This window comes from Berghia stephanieae, chromosome 3, assembly GCF_034508935.2.
Source record: "Berghia stephanieae isolate SIO BIC M18660-M18661 chromosome 3, UCSD_Bste_1.3, whole genome shotgun sequence".
Classification (NCBI taxonomy): domain Eukaryota; kingdom Metazoa; phylum Mollusca; class Gastropoda; order Nudibranchia; family Aeolidiidae; genus Berghia; species Berghia stephanieae.
In genome coordinates this window covers 31184900-31210294 of record NC_088362.1, presented here as the reverse complement: position 1 = coordinate 31210294, position 25395 = coordinate 31184900, and the positions used below count along the sequence as shown (strand labels likewise).

At 33.3% G+C, this 25395-nt stretch overlaps 2 protein-coding genes across 7 annotated transcripts in view; one reads left to right on the top strand and one right to left on the bottom strand.

Annotated features, from left to right (window-relative positions):
* Positions 1-20003, bottom strand: part of LOC144967526 (cilia- and flagella-associated protein 47-like) — an 86881-nt gene extending 66878 nt beyond the window's left edge. For 4 of the 6 annotated variants that reach the window (XM_078904902.1, XM_078904904.1, XM_078904903.1 and 1 more), the window contains exons 1-20: positions 19716-19991; positions 18768-18791; positions 14981-15135; positions 14422-14629; positions 13436-13482; positions 11575-11806; positions 10948-11114; positions 10056-10216; positions 9387-9647; positions 8387-8545; positions 7609-7846; positions 7125-7277; positions 5984-6087; positions 5091-5173; positions 4300-4396; positions 3422-3525; positions 2551-2663; positions 1612-1745; positions 1305-1415; positions 172-302 (exon numbers count right to left, since the gene is read on the bottom strand). In XM_078904902.1, the coding sequence (XP_078761028.1) occupies positions 172-302; positions 1305-1415; positions 1612-1745; positions 2551-2663; positions 3422-3525; positions 4300-4396; positions 5091-5173; positions 5984-6087; positions 7125-7277; positions 7609-7846; positions 8387-8545; positions 9387-9647; positions 10056-10216; positions 10948-11114; positions 11575-11806; positions 13436-13482; positions 14422-14629; positions 14981-15135; positions 18768-18791; positions 19716-19865 (2832 nt within the window). In that variant the 5' untranslated portion in view covers positions 19866-19991. Of the gene's footprint in view, positions 1-171; positions 303-1304; positions 1416-1611; positions 1746-2550; positions 2664-3421; positions 3526-4299; positions 4397-5090; positions 5174-5983; positions 6088-7124; positions 7278-7608; positions 7847-8386; positions 8546-9386; positions 9648-10055; positions 10217-10947; positions 11115-11574; positions 11807-13435; positions 13483-14421; positions 14630-14980; positions 15136-18767; positions 18792-19715 lie in introns of all 6 variants that reach the window. The other 2 variants (XM_078904905.1, XM_078904907.1) reach the window with 1 other exon arrangement.
* A 158-nt stretch (positions 20004-20161) lies between these two features.
* On the top strand, positions 20162-25395 carry LOC144967520 (dnaJ homolog subfamily B member 13-like). The gene is made up of 7 exons (XM_078904896.1): positions 20162-20292; positions 21157-21263; positions 21797-21958; positions 22383-22540; positions 22780-22912; positions 23958-24129; positions 24762-25395. Exons 1-7 carry the CDS (start codon positions 20225-20227, stop codon positions 24913-24915), a joined length of 954 nt encoding a protein of 317 aa, XP_078761022.1. The 5' UTR covers positions 20162-20224; the 3' UTR covers positions 24916-25395.

Genomic DNA, 25395 nt, shown 5'->3' with positions numbered 1-25395 from the left:
GACCCCTTTAAAGCATTTTGAGCATGTTTAGTAAATATTGTGCTATATAAAAGCGCAAGTTTTTTTTTTTTTTTTTTTTTGAAAGAAATAAATAAAAATACAGCGATTATGAATTCTACAGTCTGTCATTAGTTTAAAAAAAAACAACTTAGAAAACCCTTGAATACCAACCTCAGCCCTACAGGTCAGCTTTCTACTATCTCCTCCATTGACGAGGAGGGTAAAAGAACCGTCCTCAGGTGCCATGTACGATGGATGCCATACCACTTCGCAATCCAAGTCTGTTCCTGGTTCTACCACACCTGGTTTGATAGAAAACGATACATTATACATACAGGGAATCTCTCTGTCAAGATATGGAAGCGAAACTCCGAAATAGCGCACTGAATAAGACTCGAATAATATAAATAGCGGTGTAGGAAAATACTAGATAAATCAGATGCAATTTTAAGATTTTTCTCTTCTTCGTCTAGTATGGGAAACAAAACAACCACAAACAAACAAACAAACTAAAAACAAAAACAAACAAAAAAAACCCAAAAAAACCTGTATATTTTTGGACTAAAAGTAGTCTTTCATAGCCAAATGGCTCACAAAGCTGGGAGTCTATCATACTTTTTGTGGCATCATATGGAATATAACCATGGATAGGATACTAATCTATCACAAAGCACTTTCCAGCAAAAACTAAGAGACCCAGAAACACAATCATTGCTTGTTGGATGGAGAAAAAGCCTTAAATAATCAAGTGGATGTGCAATGTCTTATCCACTGGGTCATCTAGTTTCCGTTTATAAGAAATAAAATACTAAACCTTTAACAACAACAGAGTGGCAAGACCAAAGGGTGATGTAATTATATTTCAATTTCTATACTGCATTACACAGTTCCTCTCCGCATCCTCTCTTTTCACTTTGCGCACCTTTTAGAAATATCTATTGTTCTATTTTAATTCGTGCTTCCTTACAAAGGAGCATACTATTTCCTGCCCATAAATGTTTTGTTTATTCATCTTAACAATTATCTCCTTCGTCTGTAGTGTTTCATTCATCCTGTTTTGTTGATAAAGGGGAAACTCAAAACGTCCATTTTATCTGTTTTCGTACATTAAATTGAAGCTTACATTCAATTTCACATTGTTATTTATTTCTTCGAACTTCGAGTAGCAACATTTACATTATTTGTTTGCTGCTAAAGCGGAATAAGAGAAGAAAAGGACAGTGAAAGTACTGATAATAGAAATCATAGAACACAGAGCTTTGTTGTTGTGTGTTAAGAGAATATTTTGATGTGCATTTTTTTACCTGTGGCAGGACGGATAGAAAATGCTGTTCCTTTTTCTCCAAGATCGGGAGACCAGGTAAATTCTGCTGGGTAATTCAACTTGTTGTTCAATGTGATGACATTCCGGAATCCTGGAGAAAAATACAGTTAAATTGAAATGAAAAATACATAACACTTCAATTCAATTGATGTTCAGATAGACAGATAAAAAAAAAAAGAAAGCTAAAAAAAAAAACCCCTCAAAAAAGCAAAAAAACAAAAAGCAAAAACAAATAACAACAACAACAACAACAACAAAGGAACATAAAACAATGTAATGGTTCTTACCAGCTTCAGCAGGCATACCAGCTCCAGGCTTTAGCACCAACCTCTCTTTGGATAACTCCACAGAGACAGGAACCACTTCTGCCAGCACAGTCACGTGATGTTTATAGAAACCATTCACAGTGTACATCACAGATCTAAGGAGAAAATTTATGACTTAGACTTATCTATTTTATTTAACGAATTAATGTTTTCATTTTAAGACATGATAAACATCAAACTTTTAAACTCCTTGTTTGTTTTTCTTTCCTTCTTAACTAAAAAAAAAAAACAACAAAAAAGACATTGAAATAATCAATGTCAAAATATAATTTCACAAATGCCTTTTGTTGTAAGAAAGTTTTACAGCTTGCAACTGTGTAGCTATGTGATCTAGTGGTATGATTTCAGACCTGAAAGTCGAGGGTTCAAATCCCTCTCTGAGTGTTTCATTGTTGATTCTTTGGAAAAGCTCTTTACTCACATTCTCTCACCATACTTAGGTGCAAAATGAGTACTTGGCGGTTAACATCATTGTTCCTCTCTCTTCTCTCTCTCTTCTCTCCTCTCTCTCTCTCTCTCTCTCTCTCTCTCTCTCTCCTCTCTCTCTCCTCTCTCTCTCCCTCTCTCTCTCTCTCCTTCTCTCTCCCTCTCCCTCTCTCTCTCTCTATCCCTCCCTCTCTCTCTCCCTCTCTCTCTGAATGACTACTTTTTTTTGTCTGAAAAGGTATGTATGCAACAATGCTTGACAAAGCAGAAATAAAAATAAAAATAGAAGGAACAATCAATCTGCTTCAATAGGGGATTGAACCTCCTTTCCCCCAGTCAAGCAGGCTGTTTTTTTGGGAGGATTATTTTTTCTTGTATTTTCTTTCTGCTTCCTCTCGCATTGTTTCATAAAATACCTTTTCAGATTTTTAGTCGTCCTGCTCCCTAATATGTGAATTTGATATGATTGATTACCTTTGGAACCTTCCTCTGGTGTTGGATTCAAAGATGATGGGGATAACGGCCTTGGATTGAGGCGGTACCACTTGAGACAAGGGGCTGCTCTGACGAAGTTCGCGACAATCAATCTAAAATAAAGTGAATAAATAAAGGAATAAATAGATAAATAAATATGTAGATGAATAAATAAATAAGTAAATGAAATAAGTAGATACAAAGAAAAATTAATTAATTAATTGATTAACCGATCTGAAAATTGATTCATTATTTTCTTTGTATAAGATGATTTCATTAAAACTAGTTTTAGAACTAGGAACTTCAACAACAAAAAAAGATCAAAATAACAACAACAACAACAACAACAAATAACCAACAAAATAACAAAATAAATGACATTTTGTTCTTTTTATTTTTTGAAGCTGCTACAGTCATTTTGGTACTATTTACAGTCCACAGCTTCTAGAGGCCTAATATTCTGTGTAGTATTCACTTATACAGAGTAATGTAAATGTTGTTGCTCGAAGCTCTAAGAAATAAACAATAATGTAAAATTGAATGTAAGCTTCAATTTAATTACAAAAATAGATCAAAAGAACGTTTTGGGTTTCCCCTATCTCAACAAAACAGGATGGATGAAACACTACAGATGAATGAGATAATGTGGTAGTGGCGTAGTTAAGATGAATAAACAAAACATTCATGTTGAATGTTTTGTTTCATTCATCCTGTTTTGTTTCATTCATCCTGTTTTGGTGATAAAGGGGAAATCCGAAAAGTTATTTTGATCTGTTTTTGTAATTAAATTGAAGCTTACATTCAATTTCACATTATTATTTATATCACTTATACAGAGAATGATAAACCAACATTTTATGAGAACTCTTACCTCGGCCACTATGTGGATGTGTTGGTTGAGGTTGTTGATGATGTTAAGTTCCCTCTGGCAAATGGATCGCAGGCATATCTGGCCAAAGTCAATTGTTGGTGGCCCTGAAAGAAGAAATATGAGCCAGAAGGCCAGATTAATAAGTTCAAGTCCAAGTTTATTGATAGGCTTTCATCAAAATAATTTGTAATAGGAACGTTTTAAATGATAAATAAATAAATAAATGAATAAATAACAAACAAATCAATAAATTAATAAATCAATAGATGAATAAATATATAAATAAATGAAAAAAATAAATAATTAACAACAAAAAAAATTAAAAATTACTCTCCCTCTCTCTATCACACACACACACACACACACACACACACACACACACACACACACACACAACACACCACATACTACTACACACACTCTCTAAAATACAAACATATACTCTCCTCTCCTCTCTCTCTACCCCTCTCTCTCTTATTCACATCTCTCTCTCTCTCTCTCTCTCTCTCTCTCTTTCTGTGGGTGTGTGTGTGTGCTTGTGTGTGTGTGTATGTACGTGCGTGTGTGTGTGTGTGTGTGTGTGTGTGTTCAAAGTAACCAAACAGTATCTATCTTAGAACAATGAGAATTGATTGTCCAAAATAAAAATTTAAAAAAAAAACAAAAAAAAAATTAACACCAATGTTAATAATTTAATCCATTACAAAAAATAAATAAATTGTTATTATTATTTTTAAAAAATAATTGACAAGTCTCTTAAGCGCAAACAACAAAACTATTTAGAGGACCATGTTGACATATTGAAAATCAAACTATTCCATAATAATAATTCAGATTTATTTAACAAATCTATCATATTTGCATTCCACACAGCTTACCGATGACAACTTGATGCAATTGCTGCGGGGCTAACCATTTTATGCAGTCCTTCTTTTCCTGAGCTGTAGTTGGAACTGCATTCAGTCCATCGCAAATCTGATATATTGTTTGGTGAAACAAATGAATAAATAAATAAATAAATAAATAAATAAATAAATGATTATATACATACAAAAGTAAATAATAAATTAATGAATAAATAAATAAATAAATATTTCGTGAGATATTGATGTGTGCAAATCTTTAGAGCACTCGACTATTAAGGAGCTTGAATTAGTACAGTATTCTAACAAGGAAGTAAACCTGCTGCGGAAACAATATTGTAGGCTAAACAAGAGATGAGAATACTGAACTAAATAGATAAATAAATTGATTTATTGATTAATCTATTACTTAATTAATTTACTGATTAACTCTTTCAGCACCATTGGCTGCACTGTGCGGCCAGTGCAGAATCTGTTCTATTGGCCAATGGCCGCACAGTGCAGCCGGTCTTGAAGGGCTAAAATAATAATGCAATCCAATCCATCTTTCCACAAAAGTACTATAAATTGAACCAATGGTATCATTTCTTTCATCAGAACATTCAATTGGCCCTAGGGGGTTTTTTAAATTGAGATTTAGCGCCGATTTTGAACGTCGCTTTGTCTTAGCTTGTCATTCTCATGCTGCCTCAATGAGGTGTCAGTCATTTTGTGACGGAAATGTGAATATAGCCTAAGTGCTGAAAGAGTTAATCTATTAATAAAAGACAAAAGAACATCGATATCTCTCTATATTTTTAACATACCCTCTTTTCAACAGATTTCTTCTCAGCATCTGCCAGTTCTTTTGTACTGAGTAATTTCCAGTCAGCATTGGGGGGTAGAGGAGCTGAAATGGGTAAAACAGACCTTAAGAGTGGCACATCTAAACATAATGATAACTTGACTCAACGCCTCAAAATGGTATTATGTCAGGATAGCTTAGATGCTGACAATTCAAATTTATAGTGAAAAATATATAACTCGGAACAAGATAAAATGTTTTATTGACGACAATGGGGGTCCCTGATAGCTCAGTTGGTAGAACACTTGCTTCACACGCAAAGGGATCGAGATCGATTCTGGGTGCAGGTGAGATTTTTTCGGATCCCCAAAATAGTGTCTCGTCTCGTTACTGAAGTAAAGTTACACACATGACCCACTCGACTTCAGGTGAGAACGAATTGTCTGGTTATAGGCAGTAGCAGGCATTATAAGAGTGTCAGTACGAGAAGGATGCCTAATAATCAACTTGTACTGTATGAAAAATAAATAATATGGTTCGATATAGCCTTCTGGGGTAACAAATGAAGACTTATAAAGCGCATTGAGCACGGTAAACCCATGGAAATGCTCTAAATAAATGTTCATATTTAATTCATTTATTTATCTATTTATCAATTATTTATTTATTTATCATATCTTTATCATTTATTTATTTATTATTTACCTTTTATTTATCTATATATCTAGTCATTGATTCATTGATTTATTATTTATTTATTAATATTCATTTATCTATTTATTACTTATTGATTTGTTAATCAGTTAATCGATTTATTTATTAATTCATTCATTTATCTTTTTATCTATCTCTTTATTTATCTATTTATTTTATTGTATAATAAATGAGGACTGAATTAACACTGATAAGACTTACACATTGGGTCAGGAAGGATCTCATCCTGTTTCAATATCCTCGGGAAGATTCCTGCAGCTGTCTTAATGCCAATATCCAGATCGTTGTTGGTTTCAAGGAACTCTCTGGAAGTTTGAAGCAATTTGTTAAAAGCATTGAATAAAAGGACTACAGCAGATTAAAATAGAACACAATACAGTATTCGCTGGATTCTAGCAGACTTTGCGATACAATAAAATGGAGCTGGGGGACTGAATTTATTAGTTACCTCTCGTGAGCATCGGTATTCTGCACATTCAGACTCTAGCACGCTTTTTGGCTTCTATCAAGAGTGTGCTAGAATCCTACAAGTACTGTATGGAAATGACTGAAAAACCATTTTTCAGACTACAAAAAAAAAAAGAAGGAAAATAACAACCCCTCACATAAAATCCTGACGAACAGGAGAAAAGATATGACAAGTCGGAGTAAAACAAAACCATTGCATCCTGTATGCTAAGAACACCAGCAATAAAGTGAGCATTTTTGAGAAAAATATGTGAAATATTTTTATATGTCATACAAAGAAATTGATTGATAATTAATTTATACAATTTAAGTAATTTCAGCATCCAAGCAATTTGTTAGATGCATATCGGTGAATTAAATATTACTAAAGAATAAACTTCAATGCATTGAAAATCGACATAAAATGAACAACCAAGGAGCATCAAAGCAAGTAGTGACAGACACATGAACTGTCAAATATGTATTAGGTCGGGATAAACCCAAAGCTAAACAATGGTTTAAGCATTAGAAAGGCCAGAAAGGTAAATTCTCAGTGTTTGTCACTCTTATAAACTATATCTAATTTCCTCATAAAAACAAAATTTGAACCAAAAATTCATAGTTTGACTATAGATAGAATGAAGTATAAGTCACTCAGGTGTTTGTTATTGTCTTTTGCCATCCACGTTTATGAGTAATTTTCACTTAACTGTATTATCTAGACTATAAAAGTTAATGGTTACACATACTTTTGTGTGTTGGTCCATTAAACTTCCGGATGGCAATGTTGTGAGCTTCTTAGCCAAATGCATACTATCTATAAATCCAACAATTAGCGTTTAACTCATCCCAATCTAATACCCTTCAGAAGGGAATAGGTCACGTATCTTCTTACTTTTTCTGCTTTTTCATTTTACTGGCTTGCCTGAGCTTGTGAAGTTGCTGTACATAGCCATTCTTGTGAACCTTCCTGCGTTCTATCTCTATGTCGTCCAAGGAGTAGTCTGGGTCGACGTAGTTGTGACGATCCGTCCGAGTGAAGAGAGATCTGCATAATAATCAAACAAAGGCATGAACTTGTGTTTCTATAGCATGAAATGGACAAAGCAATTACTTTCGACCCTTTCGATAAGATGCTAGTCTATCAAAAAAAGTACATTCCACTAGATCTAACAGACCCAGCTACCCAAATCACTGCTAGGTGGATAGGAAGGTCAGAAAAAAAAATCGATTTCAGAAGGAGTCGATCTTAGTCCTTTTGTGTGTGTGAAACCAGTGCTATACCAACTACTGAGCTTTTGGGACCCATCCAATTTTATAAGACTAATGATTAAAAGCAATGATTAAATCGAACTGAACAATGAGAGGTAACAACTCACTGATAGTTCTCAGATCTCTCAAATGGACGAATGCTCTGTGCCCTGTCGTTAGGGAAAGACACTTTCACAGGCTTCCCGTTCTTGTCAAAGTCAGCTGACTTTATCCCCCTCTGCTTGAGCCGATGGAGTTTTGTTTGGGTCGAGCCAGCCACTGCATTTCGTAGATCGTCTTCTTTGAGAGAGTCAAATGTAGACTCAACGTACATCCCAACCTCATTTGTGATGTAAGGAGTGATGCCTTGAAGAAAATTGAACAAACACATTTTCGTATTTATCATGAATGTTAAACTGCCTTTTTCAGGGGGAAAAAATGGCGTGAAAAAAATATTGAATAGGTGAAAATTTGATTTGTATAAGTCATGGATTAAAACATTGAAATGTTTTGGAAATGTTGTGTTTTGATGCGCACTTCTAACTTGAACAATATTCAATAAAAGACTGGCTATGATGATGATGATGATGATGATGATGATGATGATGATGATAATGCTGCTGTTGCTGCTGCTGCTGATGATGATGATGATGATAATGCTGATGATATGATGATAATGGTAATGATTATTTTGATGACCACAAACACACCACCATTACTACCATCATTATAATTATAATCATCATTATCATCATCAACAGCATCACTGCCATGGACATAATTATGATCAACGGTAAATATCATAATATATCCAAACAACAAATGTAACAGACTTAAAGTCAACAATAACAACAACAATAACAATAACAGTGAAAATAAAACAACAAGAGAAGAATTACAGCCTACCGTTGTTGAATCTAGGTTTTGGCTTCATCGTGATGGGGTTGCTTTTCCCCATGAGTTTGATAGGCAGAGTGTACACAATCTCGGCGTGGGAGTGGGTGGGGTTACGTTTGCCTGCCACTTGACCTATCACATCCAGGAGTTGCTCCGGCTTGAAAGAACCTGTGGTCAGTAAGGGAGGTAATTATAATGGTTAAATGTTGTGCGGCTATGTGGTTTTGTGGTATGAAATTTGCTTTCAGATCGGAAGGTCCTGGGTTCGAGCCTCGCTCAGCGCATAGTTGAGTCTTTGAAAAAGGCTCTTAACTCACATTCTCTCACTGTACTCAGGTATAAAATGAGGACAGTGAGAGTACAGTAAAATGAGTAATCTGTCGGAAAAAATTGTAATATCACCAATAAGGTGTCATGTCTCGTTCTATATGTTACATGTTGCTGTAAAGAGCTTTTTAATGGATAATACACGACATAAAAGCTAAAGTTGTTTATTTTGGATAGCATTAAAAGAGATGTTTTTGTTTAAATTACCTATTTTTTTGAGAATGAATTGTCAATGTGGTAATAGACTGGTATGTGATATTAAATACTTAATATTTATGTCAGTTGGACTGCTGTTCAGCGGCAAGACCTGCAAAACAAAACATAATCTTAAAACACGCTGGAGTTAACATGTTTCCCAACATAAGTGCTTTGAAATAGGGCAATGACTTAACACAAAAAGTAGCAGACAAAGATAATGTAAATGTTGCTGCTCAAAGCTCGAAGAAATAAATAACAATGTGAAATTGTATGTAAGCTTCAATTTAACTACAAAAACAGATAGAATGGACGTTTCAGGTTTCCCCAAAATAAAGGGGAAACCTGAAACATCCATTCTATTTGTCTTCGTAATTAAATTGAAGCTTGCATTCAATTTCACATTGTTATTTATTTCATACAAGCATAAATACCTCAAATACAAAAAAAATAACCAAAAAAACCCCCCAAAAAAACAAAAACGTACCAGCTTGTTTTGGAGCAAATGAGAAGATGACATCCTGCGTCTGGCCTGGATAAATCTTTCCATTGGGTGGATGGGACGTAAAATGCGCAATACGTCGGAACTCAAACAAAGCAGGCAGGATGTTGGACTCGTTCTTGATGGTGCATAAGATATCGGCATGCTCTCCAACGGGGCATTCCCCAAAGTCAAATTTGGCCGCTGGTGAAATGTTGAGCAAAACTGGAAGAGCAGTGCCAGTGAGAGCTACTTCTGCATAGGCACCTGAATAATGGAGAGAAAAACATTCAAACGTGAATAATTATGTAATCTATTGTGACAGAAAGTCATGTTTTATCAACTTAGGCATAAAGTTGAAGTTAATAACAACTTAGTTAAAAATGAGGGGTGACAATATAGTGTTACTAAATATATTTTTAAAGTATGAAGAAAGGAAGAAAACTATATATAATAGAATCAACTGTCTCAAAATCGTGATATGCATGATGATATTTATATACAAAATTGAATTTATAGTCAAAAATATATAACTGGGGTCAGGTTAATAGAAAAAATATGGTTTCTTTAACAGCTTAAACGCAAAATTTCATATTTCTAATAATTTTAAGTTTTGAGAGGACTAATCACCACCCTGATGTAACATTTATCATACTGATTGAAACAATCCAATACCTTCAACATTACTCTTGTCAAAATCTTCCACCACAGCCCCTTCACTGTCCGACACAAAGCCTTTGCTGGACCCGATGATCTGGAGTCTCATAAACAGGGCAAAGTCTTTTCGAGGAGGAGGGCATACCTGACTCTTCCAGCCTTGTTTAGACGTGTGCCATCTAATAAGAAAATAGATTAGGAGATGTTTTCTGTTTTTTTAACAAAAACATCAAAGTGTCATCATTTCTAATCATTGCATATAACTTGAAATAGTCACAAGTATTCGAAAATTCTCAGAAACAAAAACATAAAGTATTGATCACCCTTTTGGAACTAAATTTTATAATATCCATTACTCCCCATCGCCAGGTACATATTCACAAATGTGTCAAATGGGGCTATGTCTACAAGAAAAAAGGAGTCCTTCAGAACCGTTAGGCCTAAGGAGCCGGAGTTTATCCTGATTTCTATAGCATGCAACGGTCAATAGCAGTAGTCTATGGCAAAGTGCTTTCCACTAAATCTAACAGACCCAGCTAGCCATTCACTGCTGGGTACACAGGGGGATCAGAAAAAAATGTTGACTGCACTCAGAATCGATCTCTGTCCTTTTGCTTGTTAATTTCTGAGCCCTGTGAAGGGTCATTTGGAAAAATTTGTAATTCAATTATTAGAAATCAAAAGATAATAAAAAGATCTATAATTTGATATCTCGTATGTTAATATAAATTGGTGTATGTGAGAGATCAAAACACAGTTTTAGTGAAAGGAATTTTCATGTAGCAAGTGACACTGGACAGTGGTACCGTCCAAACCAGGTTTACTGATTTGTTTATTTGAATTTCATACTATTCAACTATCATCTTCTTCTCATCTCTGAAAATCTGATCATATTAATTTCTTTTCCTACCTTGGACTAAATCTAAAGAAAATGGGTATCTTCTGGTAAGGTTTGAGAATGCCCTGGTTTGGAATGGCTGTGATGAGAGACGTGATGTCATTGGTATGGCCTCTCTTGCTCTTGTCTTCACCTTCTTCCGCTAAAGCTGCTGTAGTAGTTTGTGTCAAATCAACTCCCTAGAGTTTAAAAAGAATAAGATTTACAGGTTATTTTAAGCTTCCATCACAAAAAACATAAGAAAAGAAAATGTCGAATTTCCAAAACATCAAGAAATAAACTGTTTTACATTAAAGTGGAGATAAAACGACTAAAAAAATATGGACATGGAAAAGTATTTCTTTGTTTTGATTCTCATTAATAGAAAAATGACTAGTAAAACATGACATGTTTATGTATGTCAACAGGACAATTTAAATATTCATTCAGTTCCTTTACAAATACTGTTTATCATTATCAGAGAAAAAAATGAGAGAGAGAGAGAGAGAGAGAGAGAGAGAGAGAGAGAGAGAGAGAGAGAGAGAGAGAGAGAGAGAGAGAGAGAGAGAGAGAGAGAGAAAGAGAGAGACTATAACAAAAGAATAATAAAAAATCAAAAAGAATATGGAAAAAATAAAAGGATATCATGAATCTCTTTACCAATTCCTGGGCAATCGCATCTTCATCGACCACAGCCACAAAGTTGACAGGTTCAGGACCATTGTTATAAAGGATAGCACATTCTGTACAATCTGTGCCGTAGTAAGTGTTACCAAACCGAATACACTGAACTTGTGTGCTGTCTCCAGAGATTGACAGGAGTTCTAGAGCTCTCTCTGTAACACGACCTTGGATGTGGAGGGATGTTGTCTCTCTACCTTCCAATATCACCCTAATAATGACAACAAGATATGAAGTGAGTAGAAATGTGCCAGAAGACAATAGAGAATAAAAAATTTTTTCGCGGCGGTGGTGGGGTTTGAACCTGCGACCTTATTGGTACGACAACTCCGCCTGGCAGGTGAGAGCGTGGCTCTACCGTGTGAGCTATCCACGAACACAAAAATATTCGTTTCAAACCCAAAGTCATTTCTAGATCCCTCTCTCACCCACTTCTTGAGATCGCCGATTCGTTCACCACCATCGTGAAGTAATTTTGACCAGCAGTTAAGTTTAATAGCCAATATTCTCATCACAAACATATAACATAGAAACGATTGAGACATTGAGTAAATAATAATGACAATAATAACAATATTTCAATAATAATAATAATGATGATGATGGTGATGATGATGATGATGATGATGATGATGATGATGATGATGATGATGATAATAATAATAATTATAATAATAATAATAATAATAATAATAATAATAATAATAATAATAATAATAATAATAATAATAATAATAATAATAATAATAATAATAATAATAATAATAATAACAATAATAATAATAATAATACTTTATTCATCCATAGGAATTTTTTTGTACAGAAAAATAAGAAAATTGAAATACAATGAACAAAAGAAAGGATTTAAACTTATAATGATTTACTTTGGATCTTACAGCGAGTGCAGATCAATATGTACATACAAAAATAAACTGATGAAAGATAATTGAACATTTTCTATCGGTTGTTGTGAATGGGTGAAAGTTATTATATTCCAGTATCGTCCATTTAATGTAATAACGTTCAAACTAGTGTATGTTCTACTGGCTACCTTGTTGAGAGTCATTCTGTATTCAACCGTCATCCTGTACACGTGTATCTTATTTTATGTTGTTTAATAAATGTTCTTTACTGTAACTATTTGCTTTGTTGATTCTTGGAAATAGAAATATGATTCATTAATGATCTAAGAACACAACATCGGTCTATTCGAATCCTTGGTAAAATCATGGTAATTAAACTACAATGGGAAAGTTTAGGCATCTGGACATGCATTTATGTTTGACTTAAACTATTCATTTTTAAATTAAGTTTTTTTCAGTCTGAAGAACGATTGAGTCTGATAAGCCCAGTGTTAAGTCTTCATTCTGTTTTTTTCTTTCCTTTGACAAATCAGTTCAAGGTACACATTCATAAAATACGAAGTAAAATAATGATAAGTATTGAAAGGTAACCTTCAATTTATTAAAAAGAAGACAGATGCTGTGGACGTTTTGGGTATCCCCTTTATCAACAAAACATGATAAATCATGTTTTGTTGATACACGGGAAACCCAAAACATCCACAGCATCTGTCTTCGTTTAATAAATTGGAGCTTACATTTCAATACTTATCATTATTTTTTCCTTCGAGCTTCAATTAGCAACATTTTCACATTAATAAAATACGAAATAAAAAAAAAATCACTATTAAAATACAACAATTTTTTAAAAAATCATACACAATAAAATCCAACCCCTTTAAATAATAAAAACCGTTTAGATTATTTTTTAATGACAATCTGGAGTTTAAAACTTTATACCTCAACACTGAAGGATTGATTTGTAATGAATCACTTACTCTGCTTCCTCTTTGAATTTTCCTGGCAATCTTGTGACGTATTCCACCTGTAATTCATTTTTGAGAAAGATAAAAACACAAAAATCTATATATATAACAATATATTCAATAGGATCTTGTTTTTCACTTTGATTTTATTTTTCAAAGACAATAATAATAATAATAATAATAATAATAATAATAATAATAATAATAATAATAATAATAATAATAATAAGTTCTATGAAGTGACACAACAAAGATAAGGTAATAAAATCTGTGGTATGTTATGAAGATAAGGATACACATCAACGATCAGTTTACGCTAAAATTAAAAAAAAAAAACAACAAACAAACAAAACAACAAAAATACGAGCACAGTCTCTATTAAATGTGCTCAAAGCGTTTTTTATGAGCGGTTCTCAAGCCAACAGCATCGCTCAAATGAGACATGACACTGATGAGATGTTGGATGCTATTGCACTCATTTTTCTGACAGAGACAACTTTGCTATATTCCAGATAATCATTTTACACCCGGGCATTGAGAGAGATAGTGAGTTTTTTTTTTGTTTTATTAGTAGTCCTTCAGAGCCATTCGGCCCATGGAGCCGGAGTTTATCCCGGTTTCTATAGCGTGAAATGGACACTAGCAAGTGCATGCTATACTTTGGATAGGACAATAATCTATCGCAAAGTATCTTCCTCCAAATCTAACAGGTTCAGTTACCCATTCTCTGCTGGATGGACAGGGTGGTCAGAAAAAATCTCGACTGCACCGGGGATTGATCTTGATCCCTTTGCGTGTGAAGCGAGTGCTCTACCAACTGAGCTATCGGGACCCCCCTAGAGAAACTGAGTATAGAGCCTTTTCCAAGGACTCAACTTTCCATCGCTCAGACTCAGAGCAGGACTCGAACCAAGGACTTCCGGGGTCCAAAGGCGAGTGTCATACCACAAAACCACAAACGTTGGCAATCATTTTACATTGGAACAAGCTTAAATCACCTTAATCTTTTGTTCACTGTTGGGAGGAATGGTGCCATTGCTAGGTATAAAGGCGATGGGTTTGTCTCCGTTGTACTTTATCTTGAACTCTCCGCTCTTTGAGCCAGTATTAGTGACAGTGATTTCCTTGGCAACCACTTTGCTGTTTGCAACAACTGTCCCAAAATCAACCTCATCGTCAAAATCTAACAAACACTGAGATGGGTACCTGTAAACAACAGAATAGATTTTAGTTTTTATTATAAAAAAAAAACAAAACAACCAAACCAAAAAAACCCCACAAAAAACAAGGATTAAAAAGAGGAAAGAAAAATGTCTTCGATATGGACTAGATAGGATATTGCACTTTTCAGTGAGGGTGGGAAAGGGGGCAGGGGATGGGGCATAGCTTGATGCCACTGGTTCCCATCCAGTCCAATAAATAAGAGTAAAAGTTTAACATCAAGAAGTCATTTGACATCAATTACCATGATTAAATCTATACTTATCATATCAAATGATACTTAAAAATAAAGAAAAAATAATTAATTTTTTAAAGAAAAAAATCAAACAAACTCACGCATAGATGGGTACTTCAATCACGTTGCCATCGACAGTGAGGACAATTCTGTCTTTTTCTGTCTTCCCTGTTGGAGATTGGTAATGAACTACACCTGATACGGCAAGACCTGGTGCAACTGCTTCCTCAGGATTTTTCACCTTCAATCCAAAGTTCTAAAATACGAAAGTAAAACAAAGAATGTTAAATTGTAAGTACATAAAAAAGACCTTATCATTACATGTAAATAACAATGTGAAATAGTAAACGAAAACAGATAATGAGGATGTTTCGGGTTTCCTCTTTATCAACAAAATAGGATGAATGAAACACTACAGACGGATGAGATAATATGATATCATTATTATCTCCCATTCCTCTGTAGTGTTTCATTCATCCTGTTTTGTTATCCCTTGTAATTTATTTCTTTGAGCTTTGAGCAGCGACATTTACATCTTTTCATTACATGTAAAGATGATAAGTGGCATAGATAAGACTTTAGTTTAATTTTTTTCTAAAGTTGGATCAAAATATTGTTTGATTCTACTCTCTTTAAAAAAAAAAGAATGTCGTATATTATCTGAATGGCAATTAGAAGTTCTCAAAAGGCTCTTATATTATAGTGGAGGAAAGTAATCACAAAATGTAAACATGTTGTCAAATCTATAAAGCTAAAACCACAGTGACACTTTATCAAAATAACGCAAAATATGAAATGTGCATAAGGTGTTATGATAAACAGAAAATAATAGGGTGACAACAATGAATCATATTCAAAAACTGATTGAATGCAGATTAAAAACAAACAATAACAAAAACAAAAAAAAAAAAAAAACAAAAAAAAAAAAAAAACAAAAACAAACAAACAAACAAAAAACATTGGATATAAAAAAAAAACCTAACCAAATTTAATATCAGCAAAGCTAAGGCAATTGGTAGCAATATAAAGTAATTTTTTTTTCTTAACATTATGTTTATTCAACTTTGATTTGCAAAGAAAACAAATTATCAACAACAAAACAGAAAATGATCCTCATATGCAAAAATTATTGCATCTAAATAGTTTTATGTATTAAAAATTTCGATTATTTTTATTTTATTTTCATGAGAGATTGTAGCAAAATTGCTGGAATATAAAGGACAAAAGCCAGATTTTAAATCTAATTTTTTTTTTTAATTTCTTTTCTGTGAGAAAGCACTTCTTGAGGGATGGGGGTTGGGAGAGGTTGACATTTTAGTTTAACGACTATCTAATTATTGCTTTATTACAGGAATTCAAAAGTATGTAAATGTTCAATACTTATCTTAAATATTACAGTATCAGCCTATATCCTTTTAAAATTTTTATTGGTTTTAAGTTGAATAATTTTGTAAGTAGCAATTTCGTAAATCAAAAAAATGAATAAAATGATTTAACCTGTGTCTTAAGTAAATACAAATAGGTGATTTCATTTAGCTAATTCTTTTAGGCATGCATGCATTTTTAAATGATAAAATGAATGGATAGATGATATGCATATTGTGTGTATAAATTACAAAAGGAACACGATGGAGTAGACCGTGGGATACAACGAGGTCAGTCAGTGCTGCAGGGTCTAAGGGTAAGAGTTCTTAAAATATGAGATCTTTTTGAATACAGGGAGTCCTTACAGACATTAAGGTTGATTTATTTTAATTTTGCGTCTCAAATCTAATTTATAGAAACATCTGAGCCCTTTGAACCCGAGGTCTACAGTTCGTGAATATAGACACATGACTGCTACAAACATTGATACAGTGGAATCCCGATAAAGTCAACACCTCCAGACCAAAAAGATTGGATGACTTTTAACCCTGTCCATACCATCTGCAGCAAAATTGTCACATTTGTTACGACATAATATTACATTTTTTTTTATTCAGATATATTTCATACATCACAAACTTTGAAGAATGATCTTTGTTTGATTAATAAGAATATAAAGTTGCTTTGTAGAGAGCTTGTTTGAGTTTAAAAAATCATTTTTTCTGCTCGGTAAGCCTGCCATTTTGGGGAAAATACTGAAAAGGATCGGTAAGGACAGAGTTAAGCAAGGTTGACTTTATCCAGTATCAATGGAACACACTTAGATAAAGAACACAAAATATGGGACCAACAAGAAGTGTTGACTTTAAGTAGATGTTGAATTTGAAAGTGTTGACTTTATGCAGATTCCACTGTTTGGATATTGTTATCGAAATGGACATGTTGGATGGACAATGTTCATGCTGGATAACTCCAAGTCCAGGCAGATTATAATTTTTCCCTAGCACCCCAGCTCATCCCTCATGAAAGCCAGATATCCTGACCAGTATACATCTGCTTTGTAGTATATTTTGGATTCTTTTTTTTTTACCTTTCTGTCCACATAACATGAATTGTATGTACTTTTTACTCTAATGTACTCTTTAACAGAATGGCACCCATTAAGCGACCAACTAACTCAATCTGATACTCAGTTGAAGACTGTACCAAAGTAGATGCCCACTTGCACTCGTTCACACCATCAACATTGAGACACTTGAATCTCCAAAATGGGAGTTACAGACTAAAAAAGTGAAAGAAGAAGAAGGAGAAGGAGAAGAAGAAGAAGAAGAAGAAGAAGAAGAAGAAGAAGAAGAAGAAGAAGAAGAAGAAGAAGAAGAAGAAGAAGAAGAAGAAGAAGAAGAAGAAGAAGAAGAAGAAGAAGAAGAAGAAGAAGAAGAAGAAGAAGAGTTTATTCAAAGTTGAAATGATCAGAAAAACAAATTCTTTCAGATCACCACATGTTTGCTTTAAACCCAAGTCTTTATTGAGCCCCCCCCCCCCCCCCCCCCCCTCCGGTTTTCCCCCAGTTGTTTCAAAATGGTATCATGTCGGAGTAAACAAAATACCAAATAGTAATTTTAAAGTTAAAACGACCGCAAATCTGAGATTTCAGCTTTTATTAGTTTAATCAATCGTATCTATTTATCTCAATAAAACATACAAACCTAATCCAAATCAAATATTTTTCTTTCTAAATTCAATTTTAAGCATTAAATCAACCCGACTCAACCGACTCAATACCATTTTTAGGCTGTAAATCACATTAGCCAATAACTCCACTTAGGCAAGGTAATAATGGGTGAAAGGACTACAATATGCAAATACTCAGACACAAAATCAACTAGTTTTTCGGGTTTCTGCTTCAAACTCTCATATATAGACTCTGCCACTTATCATTTGGGTATGAAGAAAGTTAAATTTATGTGCAAAGATTAGATAACATAATATGATTTCCAGTGCTGGATATTTTGAAATCGCATAGAGATTATGTGAAAACAGATATAATGTGCAATATATATAAATATTGTGCAGCTATATTTTGTCACTTTAAATACACTTTATAATTACAAATTAATAAAATGGTCACAACTGTACACATGTTTGGACAATGCGTACTTGATATGTTTGTATGTGTATGTGTGTGTGTGTGTGTGTGTGTGTTTGTGTGGTTGTGTGTGTGTGTGTGTGTGTGCGTGTGTGTGTAAGTATGTGTATGTGTGTGTGATGTTTGGATGTCTGTTTTTATTAGTTAGCTAATGTTTATAATTTTGTACACATTTTTTTTCAGTCACTATGTAGAACCATGTTTACAGCAACAAAGCATATAATCAGCACATCTATATAATACAAATTATGAAGAAAAAAAAATAATAAAGAATGAAAAAACAAAAACAAAAAAAAAACAAAAAACAAAACAGAACAATAATAATACAAAGAAACAGATATAAAATATATAATTAAAAGAGAATAGATTAGCATTACGCATTTATAGTTTTCCAGCTCCAGCTGCATGGAGAAAAAAATATGGATTATATAAGAAAAATATGTTTATCAACAATATAAAGCGGAAGATGAAGAAGTAAAATAATAATAATAATAATAATAATAATAATAATAATAATAATAATAATAATAATAATAATAAAATAATAATAATAATAATAATAATAATAATAATAATAATAATAATAATAATAATAATATAAAAAAAAAAAGAAGAAAAAAAGAAAAAAAGAAGAAGAAGAAGAAGAAGAAGAAGAAGAAGAAGAAGAAGAAGAAGAAGAAGAAGAAGAGGAGGAGGAGGAGGAGGAGGTGGAGTAGGAAGAGGAGGAGGAGGAGGAGGAGGAGGAGGAGGAGGCTGAGAAGTAGAAAGTTATCAAATCAAACAGTGCTTTCCTGTACATCAAATTAACCCAATGAATTAAATTCCAAGCACCAAATTGTTACTAAAGAGTAAAAGCATAATGTCTTCATTGAAGCATCTCAACGTTGGAATAAGAACATGTTAAATGACTTTAGCTCCCTCTTAATGGTTCACAGCAGGCATTACGCAGTATATTTCTTTTGAAAATAAAAAGATGTTCGAATAGAGAGAATAGAGGTTTGAGAGTATTTCCATTGCAACAGTGACCCATAGCAAGTTGGGTTATCAAACCTGCAAATAAGTACACGTCGGTTGCGATTGTTGTGACAGGCATCCTCAATCACAGTCAGGAGTCTGGACTTGGTGATTGGTGGCTCCTCCTTTTCTATTTCTAATCTTTATTATTATTATTATTATTATTATTGATTAGGTTAGGGATGAATGATATTTTGCCTCTAAAATTTTAAACCATTCTTGCTAGATTTAATTTTTACATAACAAAACCACATGTCGAAATAAATCCAGTATATTCGATGGACAAGCAACACAGAGAAATGGTAACTCACCTCGCTTTTTGGTCCGTAGTACCGAATGTTCTTGCTTGATTTGCTAACATTTTTCACGGTGATTGGTAGCTCAAGCAGTGCGTTGGGTTTTGTGTTGTAAAATTGCAGAACAGACGGAACTATCCGCACTCCATGAATATCCCCTTCCATCTTATTGTTTCAACATTGACCCGTAAATTAACTATTCCTCTGACAAAAAAGAGGGAACTCAAATAAAGCGAGTGTACTCAAACTTCGGACATGTTGTTTGGTTGCTTGGGACTCTTTGTAAGCTCTAGTTTCAAAACCGCATTTTGGAACTATCTAACTCCAACGCGTAGATTATAATTCAATATTTATTTTTAAATGAAAATAAATTCTAAGGATTCCAACTAAAGCAAAATACTACCCCAGAAATAACTTCATTTTAAATTCCAAACTACTAACGTAGCTTTGCTTGCCAGTATCTAAGGCCACCATTTTGTTGTCATCAACTCCTTTCGGGACATAAACACACATCGAGGAAAAACATGGGGGTTGACTATTATAATATACTGGTGCTTACCAGAAGTGCCACAGATGCAGATATAAAAAGATCGTAAGTATGAAAATAGGTTACCCATTCATTTTCATTGAACATTTTCGTTTTCCATGCTTTTATTTTTAAATTTGACTGATACTGATGCTCCCGTACCGTCAACACTAGACGACCATCCCATCGGTCGTTGGCCAACCGATGAATCAATGGCAACGTTACAATCTTGTACAATTTATTACAAATAATTCATTTATTTGTGTTTTTTAAAAATACTATTCATTTGCTTTTTGTCCTACCTGTTAACCCCAACGGTCTCTGACCCATAGTACAGTATAGAGCAGGACTGCTTTAACAAGTGTATAGGCAGGTAACTGTATATGATATGGGAATAAAAAACATAAAACTTAATTTCTAATTATGTCTGATTGAGGTTTGTGACTCTGGCACTGACTTTCAGTGTACGAAAATGCCACATAGGACAAGTAGGACGCGACTTGTTCTGTAAAGTGCTATTGTGTTGTTTTTTGTTTATATATTTATTGTTTATATTAGTTTGTTTTGTTTTTACATTGACTCATAGACAATGCCGCTACATTTACAGTATGTTACTTGTTACCACAATGCGGTATGAGAAACAGCATTTTGCATGTTAATTTAGTTCAATTTAAAGTTTTGCATTTTGTACAGGTCTTCCTGTACATTACATTCTTGCTAGACTTTATTATTTTAAAAAAAAAGTTTTAACAGGTAATTTTTTATTATTTAAAAATCACTTCAGGCCATAATGCTTATATAACATAAAAAGTATTAAAAGAAAGAATGGACGAGGTAAAACATGTTAATAGTTTCATTATAAAAATTTCATAGAGTAATAATTTTGTTAAAGTTCATAATATTTTTTTGTCTTGAATTTCTTCATCAAAGGTACAGAAAGCTTGCCTTGAAATATCACCCAGAGAAGAACCAAGGGGACCAATATGCCGCAGATAAATACATGCAAGTGGCAGAAGCTTATGATGTTTTGTCAGATCGTAAGTGTATTGTGCTTGAATTTTGTGATCAATTAGCTTACAATACCTTGAATTTATAATCTGTTAACATCCCTCTTTTTAATTTTTAAGCTGCATGTGCAATCTTTCAAAATTATTTTGCATGTTTAAGTTCATGCAGAGTGTGTTAGTATCTTTATTTTTTATATCACCCATCACCCTGATTTATTGATATCAAATGAAAATGAGTAATTTAAGGATTACGGTCTTTAAAAAAATGTTGATTATTATGAGATACATGATGCATTGTAATTTACAAGTATGTTTCTGAGAATAAAAAATATTGTTTTGCAATGTTATTGCTCGTATATCTATAAAATTAAACAAATTAAAATATTTTTAAAAATTAATTTATCATACCAAACTAATCTTTTTTTAAAAAAAATTATTATTCTATTCTAAATTTCTTTTCACTTCTAATTTTTGAAACCAAGTAGAATAATTCTTGAGATCTTACATTCTTTAATGTCTATAGCAACAATATGCTTCTAAAAATTAAATTATTGTTTTTCCAGCTCGGAAACGTGCAGTGTATGATCAGTTTGGAGAAGAAGGTTTGAAGAATGGAGTCCCTACAGGAAGTGGTGAGGCAGGGGCATGGACAACTGGTTACACATTCCACGGCAATCCAGAGAAAGTCTTCCGTGACTTTTTTGGAGGGGACAATCCGTTCCAAGGTAAGGAAAGGCGTATGAGAAACATTGTACCAGGGCGCTTTGGGAAAATTTATTCACAACTGCAGAGGGTGAAAAAACAAAACAAAAACAGAATTGGTTTCTGAAAATGGCTCAGGTGTCATCAACCTTGTTTTTCAGAAAACAATGACTGTTTCCATCTTTCTTAAATCAGCCCTCCGATTAACTTATCTTGTTTTTGATTGTTTATTTTTTTCCACATTGTTCTTTTATAACTTTCACTTTGTTCCGACATTATCTTTAAATTGAGGAAATAGAACTAATGCCTTGCATATGAGAGAGAGAGTCACAGACAGAATTTCCAAAGATATGTTTCGCCATTCATTAAATTTACATAGTCAATAAGGTTTATTGCACTTCATATCTGATATTTTGTTAAAGTAACATGTTGCCCTCTTTTCCACAGAATTCCATGACCGTGTCGATGGTGATTTGAGCATGGGTTTTGGTGGGTTGACTGGAAGAGGAGCCAAAAAGCAGGATCTGCCAATTGAAAGAGATCTGTACCTCAGCCTGGAGGAAGTTTTCCATGGATGTACCAAGAAAATGAAAATATCAAGAAGAGTAAGAAAGCATATGAACCCTATCCGTTATTTTAATAAGCACAACAATGAAAGCAAAAAATTTGTTTAAGACTGATTTATAAGAATATTGATTTTGAAATTTTGAATCTAATTTACAAACTTGGATGAAATTTTTATTATTATTAATTTTTAAATTTTTTATTTATTTATCTATTCAAACCATTACTTTTTAAATTTTGATTTTTCAAAGCATTCAGTTGTGGATTGTTTTCTCCTTAGGTAATGAATGAAGATGGTCACACATCAAGCATCCGTGACAAGATCTTGACGATCACTGTGAAAAAGGGCTGGAAGCCAGGCACAAAGATCACTTTCCCTCAAGAGGGAGATCAAGGACCTAATAATGTTCCAGGTTGGTAATTGCAATGTTAAAAATGAAGAGATTTATTTTATAATAATGAGTTCTTAAAGTTCCATACTGGTCTCTATTTTAAGCGTGTAACGTGTTAAAATAAATTATTCTTGATTATTTGAAATTTTGAACTTGTTTCCCTGGTGTGCTCTCAAGGTTGCACATTGTTTGGGAACGAGTTCGTAATTTCAAACGCAGGAGTTCAAAAATATTATTATTATTATTATACCCTAGCTATAACATTTCTTATGAAAATGTTTTTTTTACAATGATTGGTTCTCAAATTTAATGATTTGATACTTAGAATTATCATTGTGGGCAGGATATCATTACACATCAAAATCTGTTTTTAGTAAACCAGAATCATGAGGTAAAATAGCGACACCTCGTAATATTGTTGCTATTATGCTACAGTAAAATCGGGATATTTCTTCCAAACCAAAGAGGTATTAAAAATATAGTTATTTGATCAAGCTTTTGTTTTTCTGATTCACTTATATTACTTAAAAATACGATTTTTGTTTTACATAGCAGACAACGCTTACTTATTTTGAATGAGAAGATATTTTCATATCTTTGTCAGATGAACCAATATTGAATTAATTTTGATGTTTTGGCCTCTTACTTATTTTCCAAAATTTCTTTATGACATGAACATTTTTGGGGGCATTTTCATGGCTTCACTCTGGTCAGTGCTCTCGACAATTATTCATAACCCCTGCAAGTGATATGAAACCAACTTTTCATTTCATAAAGTATGTCACCTTCTATGCATTGGTTTTTTGGTTGACCAACGCGTTTGTAATATTTGCCACAGATATAACAAGTAGTCATCTAAATCGGAGTCAAATTAGATAACATGTGTAATTTGCAATAACTATGGGCAGACACGCACACCAGGGCCTGGCTTTTACAATCATTTTCACTCAGCCAATCACTGACCATGCACAACATCATTTGACTTTCTTTCAAGGCAAAATTGAAGATTACTTGGTCACTGACATTACAAGTATAAATCTATATTATTTTGTCATATCATCCACAGCTGACATCATCTTCATTGTAAAAGACAAAGCTCATCCCCGATTCAGACGCGAAGGCCATGATTTGATACACACAGCCAAGGTGCCTTTAGGGAGAGCTCTAACCGGTTGTACTGTCGACATTCACACACTTGATGAAAGAATCTTACACATTCCAATCAATGACATCGTACAGTAAGTTTTGTCAATTAAAAAAAAAAAAGTATAAAAGTATATCTTACTATGGTGCTTTGTAATTCAAATATTATATCAATCTGAGACACTTTTCCCCTCAACTCATTTAACAATGATAATTGAAGATTTTTAATACTCATAATAATATTCTGAGACCTGAATTTGTTGTTATTGCCAAACATGAACCATTGAAGTTAAACACAATAATATACCCTTTTTGTTTCTTTTTCTTCTCCTTTTCCTCACACTGTACTGTAATACTGAAATGTCGGCTAGCTGATCAAAACAGGCTCATGGTAAACACGTGTATCAATCTTCTTGATTCATGAGAGATGGAACATCATATTTGCTAAACGACCAAACCCCTGGTTAACGAGAATAACTTTTTGTCAATCGAATTTTATGTTGAAGCATATGACAAAATGAAGTTTATATGTATGTAAGTATATAACAGAGTGTTCTAATGTCTTATATAATTTTGATGGCTCATTACCTCATCCCCTCCCCTGTAAACCATATTATAACATGTATTAACATACAGCTTTTTTTGTTAAAATTCAAATGGATTTTGAGAAAATATATTCAGATTCAGCTTTTCCCCCACTATAAACATCTGTTTCCATTTATTTCAGACCTGGCTACAAGAAAGTCGTCCCTGGCGAAGGCATGCCTTTGGTTGTCTCCCCCTGTGATAAGGGAGATCTCATCTTAGAATTCGACATTGAGTTTCCTCTTTCACTAACACCAGAGAAAAAAGAATACGTTAGGAAGGCTCTCCTTTCATAGGCAATACACACATATACATATATAGGAATATTTCTGCAAGGGAGTCGGGAAAGGGAACGGGGCTAAAGGTGGTATTAGTTATCACCAAAATGTGAAAAGTTATTTCAAATATGGGAATGTACTGTAGCTTTATATTGCAACCCCTCATAACTCATTTTTGAGTAAAAATCAGCCTTTCCACTGAAGTTGAAGATAAAAAAAAAAAACAAAAAAACAAGTTATCTTTTCTTTCTATTTTTTTTTCCTCACAGGCATTGAAATTCAAAAATGGAATTTCAGGAAAATCATATATCAAAAATATGTTCAGGGGTCGAACAAACTTTAAACCTTTTTATGAATACCACAATTGCTGGTTACCTAAGACTGTTATTTTATTTTTGAGACTTTGTCCAATTTATGCATACTTTTAGTTAACTATTTATATTTTACTTTGTGATATATCAAATTATGTGAATAAAATTAACATGCTTTAAAGTTTAA

What these genes read in the sequence shown, in the direction of transcription:
- LOC144967520 (XM_078904896.1), top strand. Translation starts at nt 20,225, where the DNA reads ATGGGGGTTGACTATTATAATATACTGGTGCTTACCAGAAGTGCCACA. An exon ending in TTATGATGTTTTGTCAGATC is followed by an intron (nt 21,264 to 21,796) that starts GTAAGTGTATTG and finishes TTGTTTTTCCAG; the next exon opens with CTCGGAAACGTGCAGTGTAT. An exon ending in AAATGAAAATATCAAGAAGA is followed by an intron (nt 22,541 to 22,779) that starts GTAAGAAAGCAT and finishes TTTTCTCCTTAG; the next exon opens with GTAATGAATGAAGATGGTCA.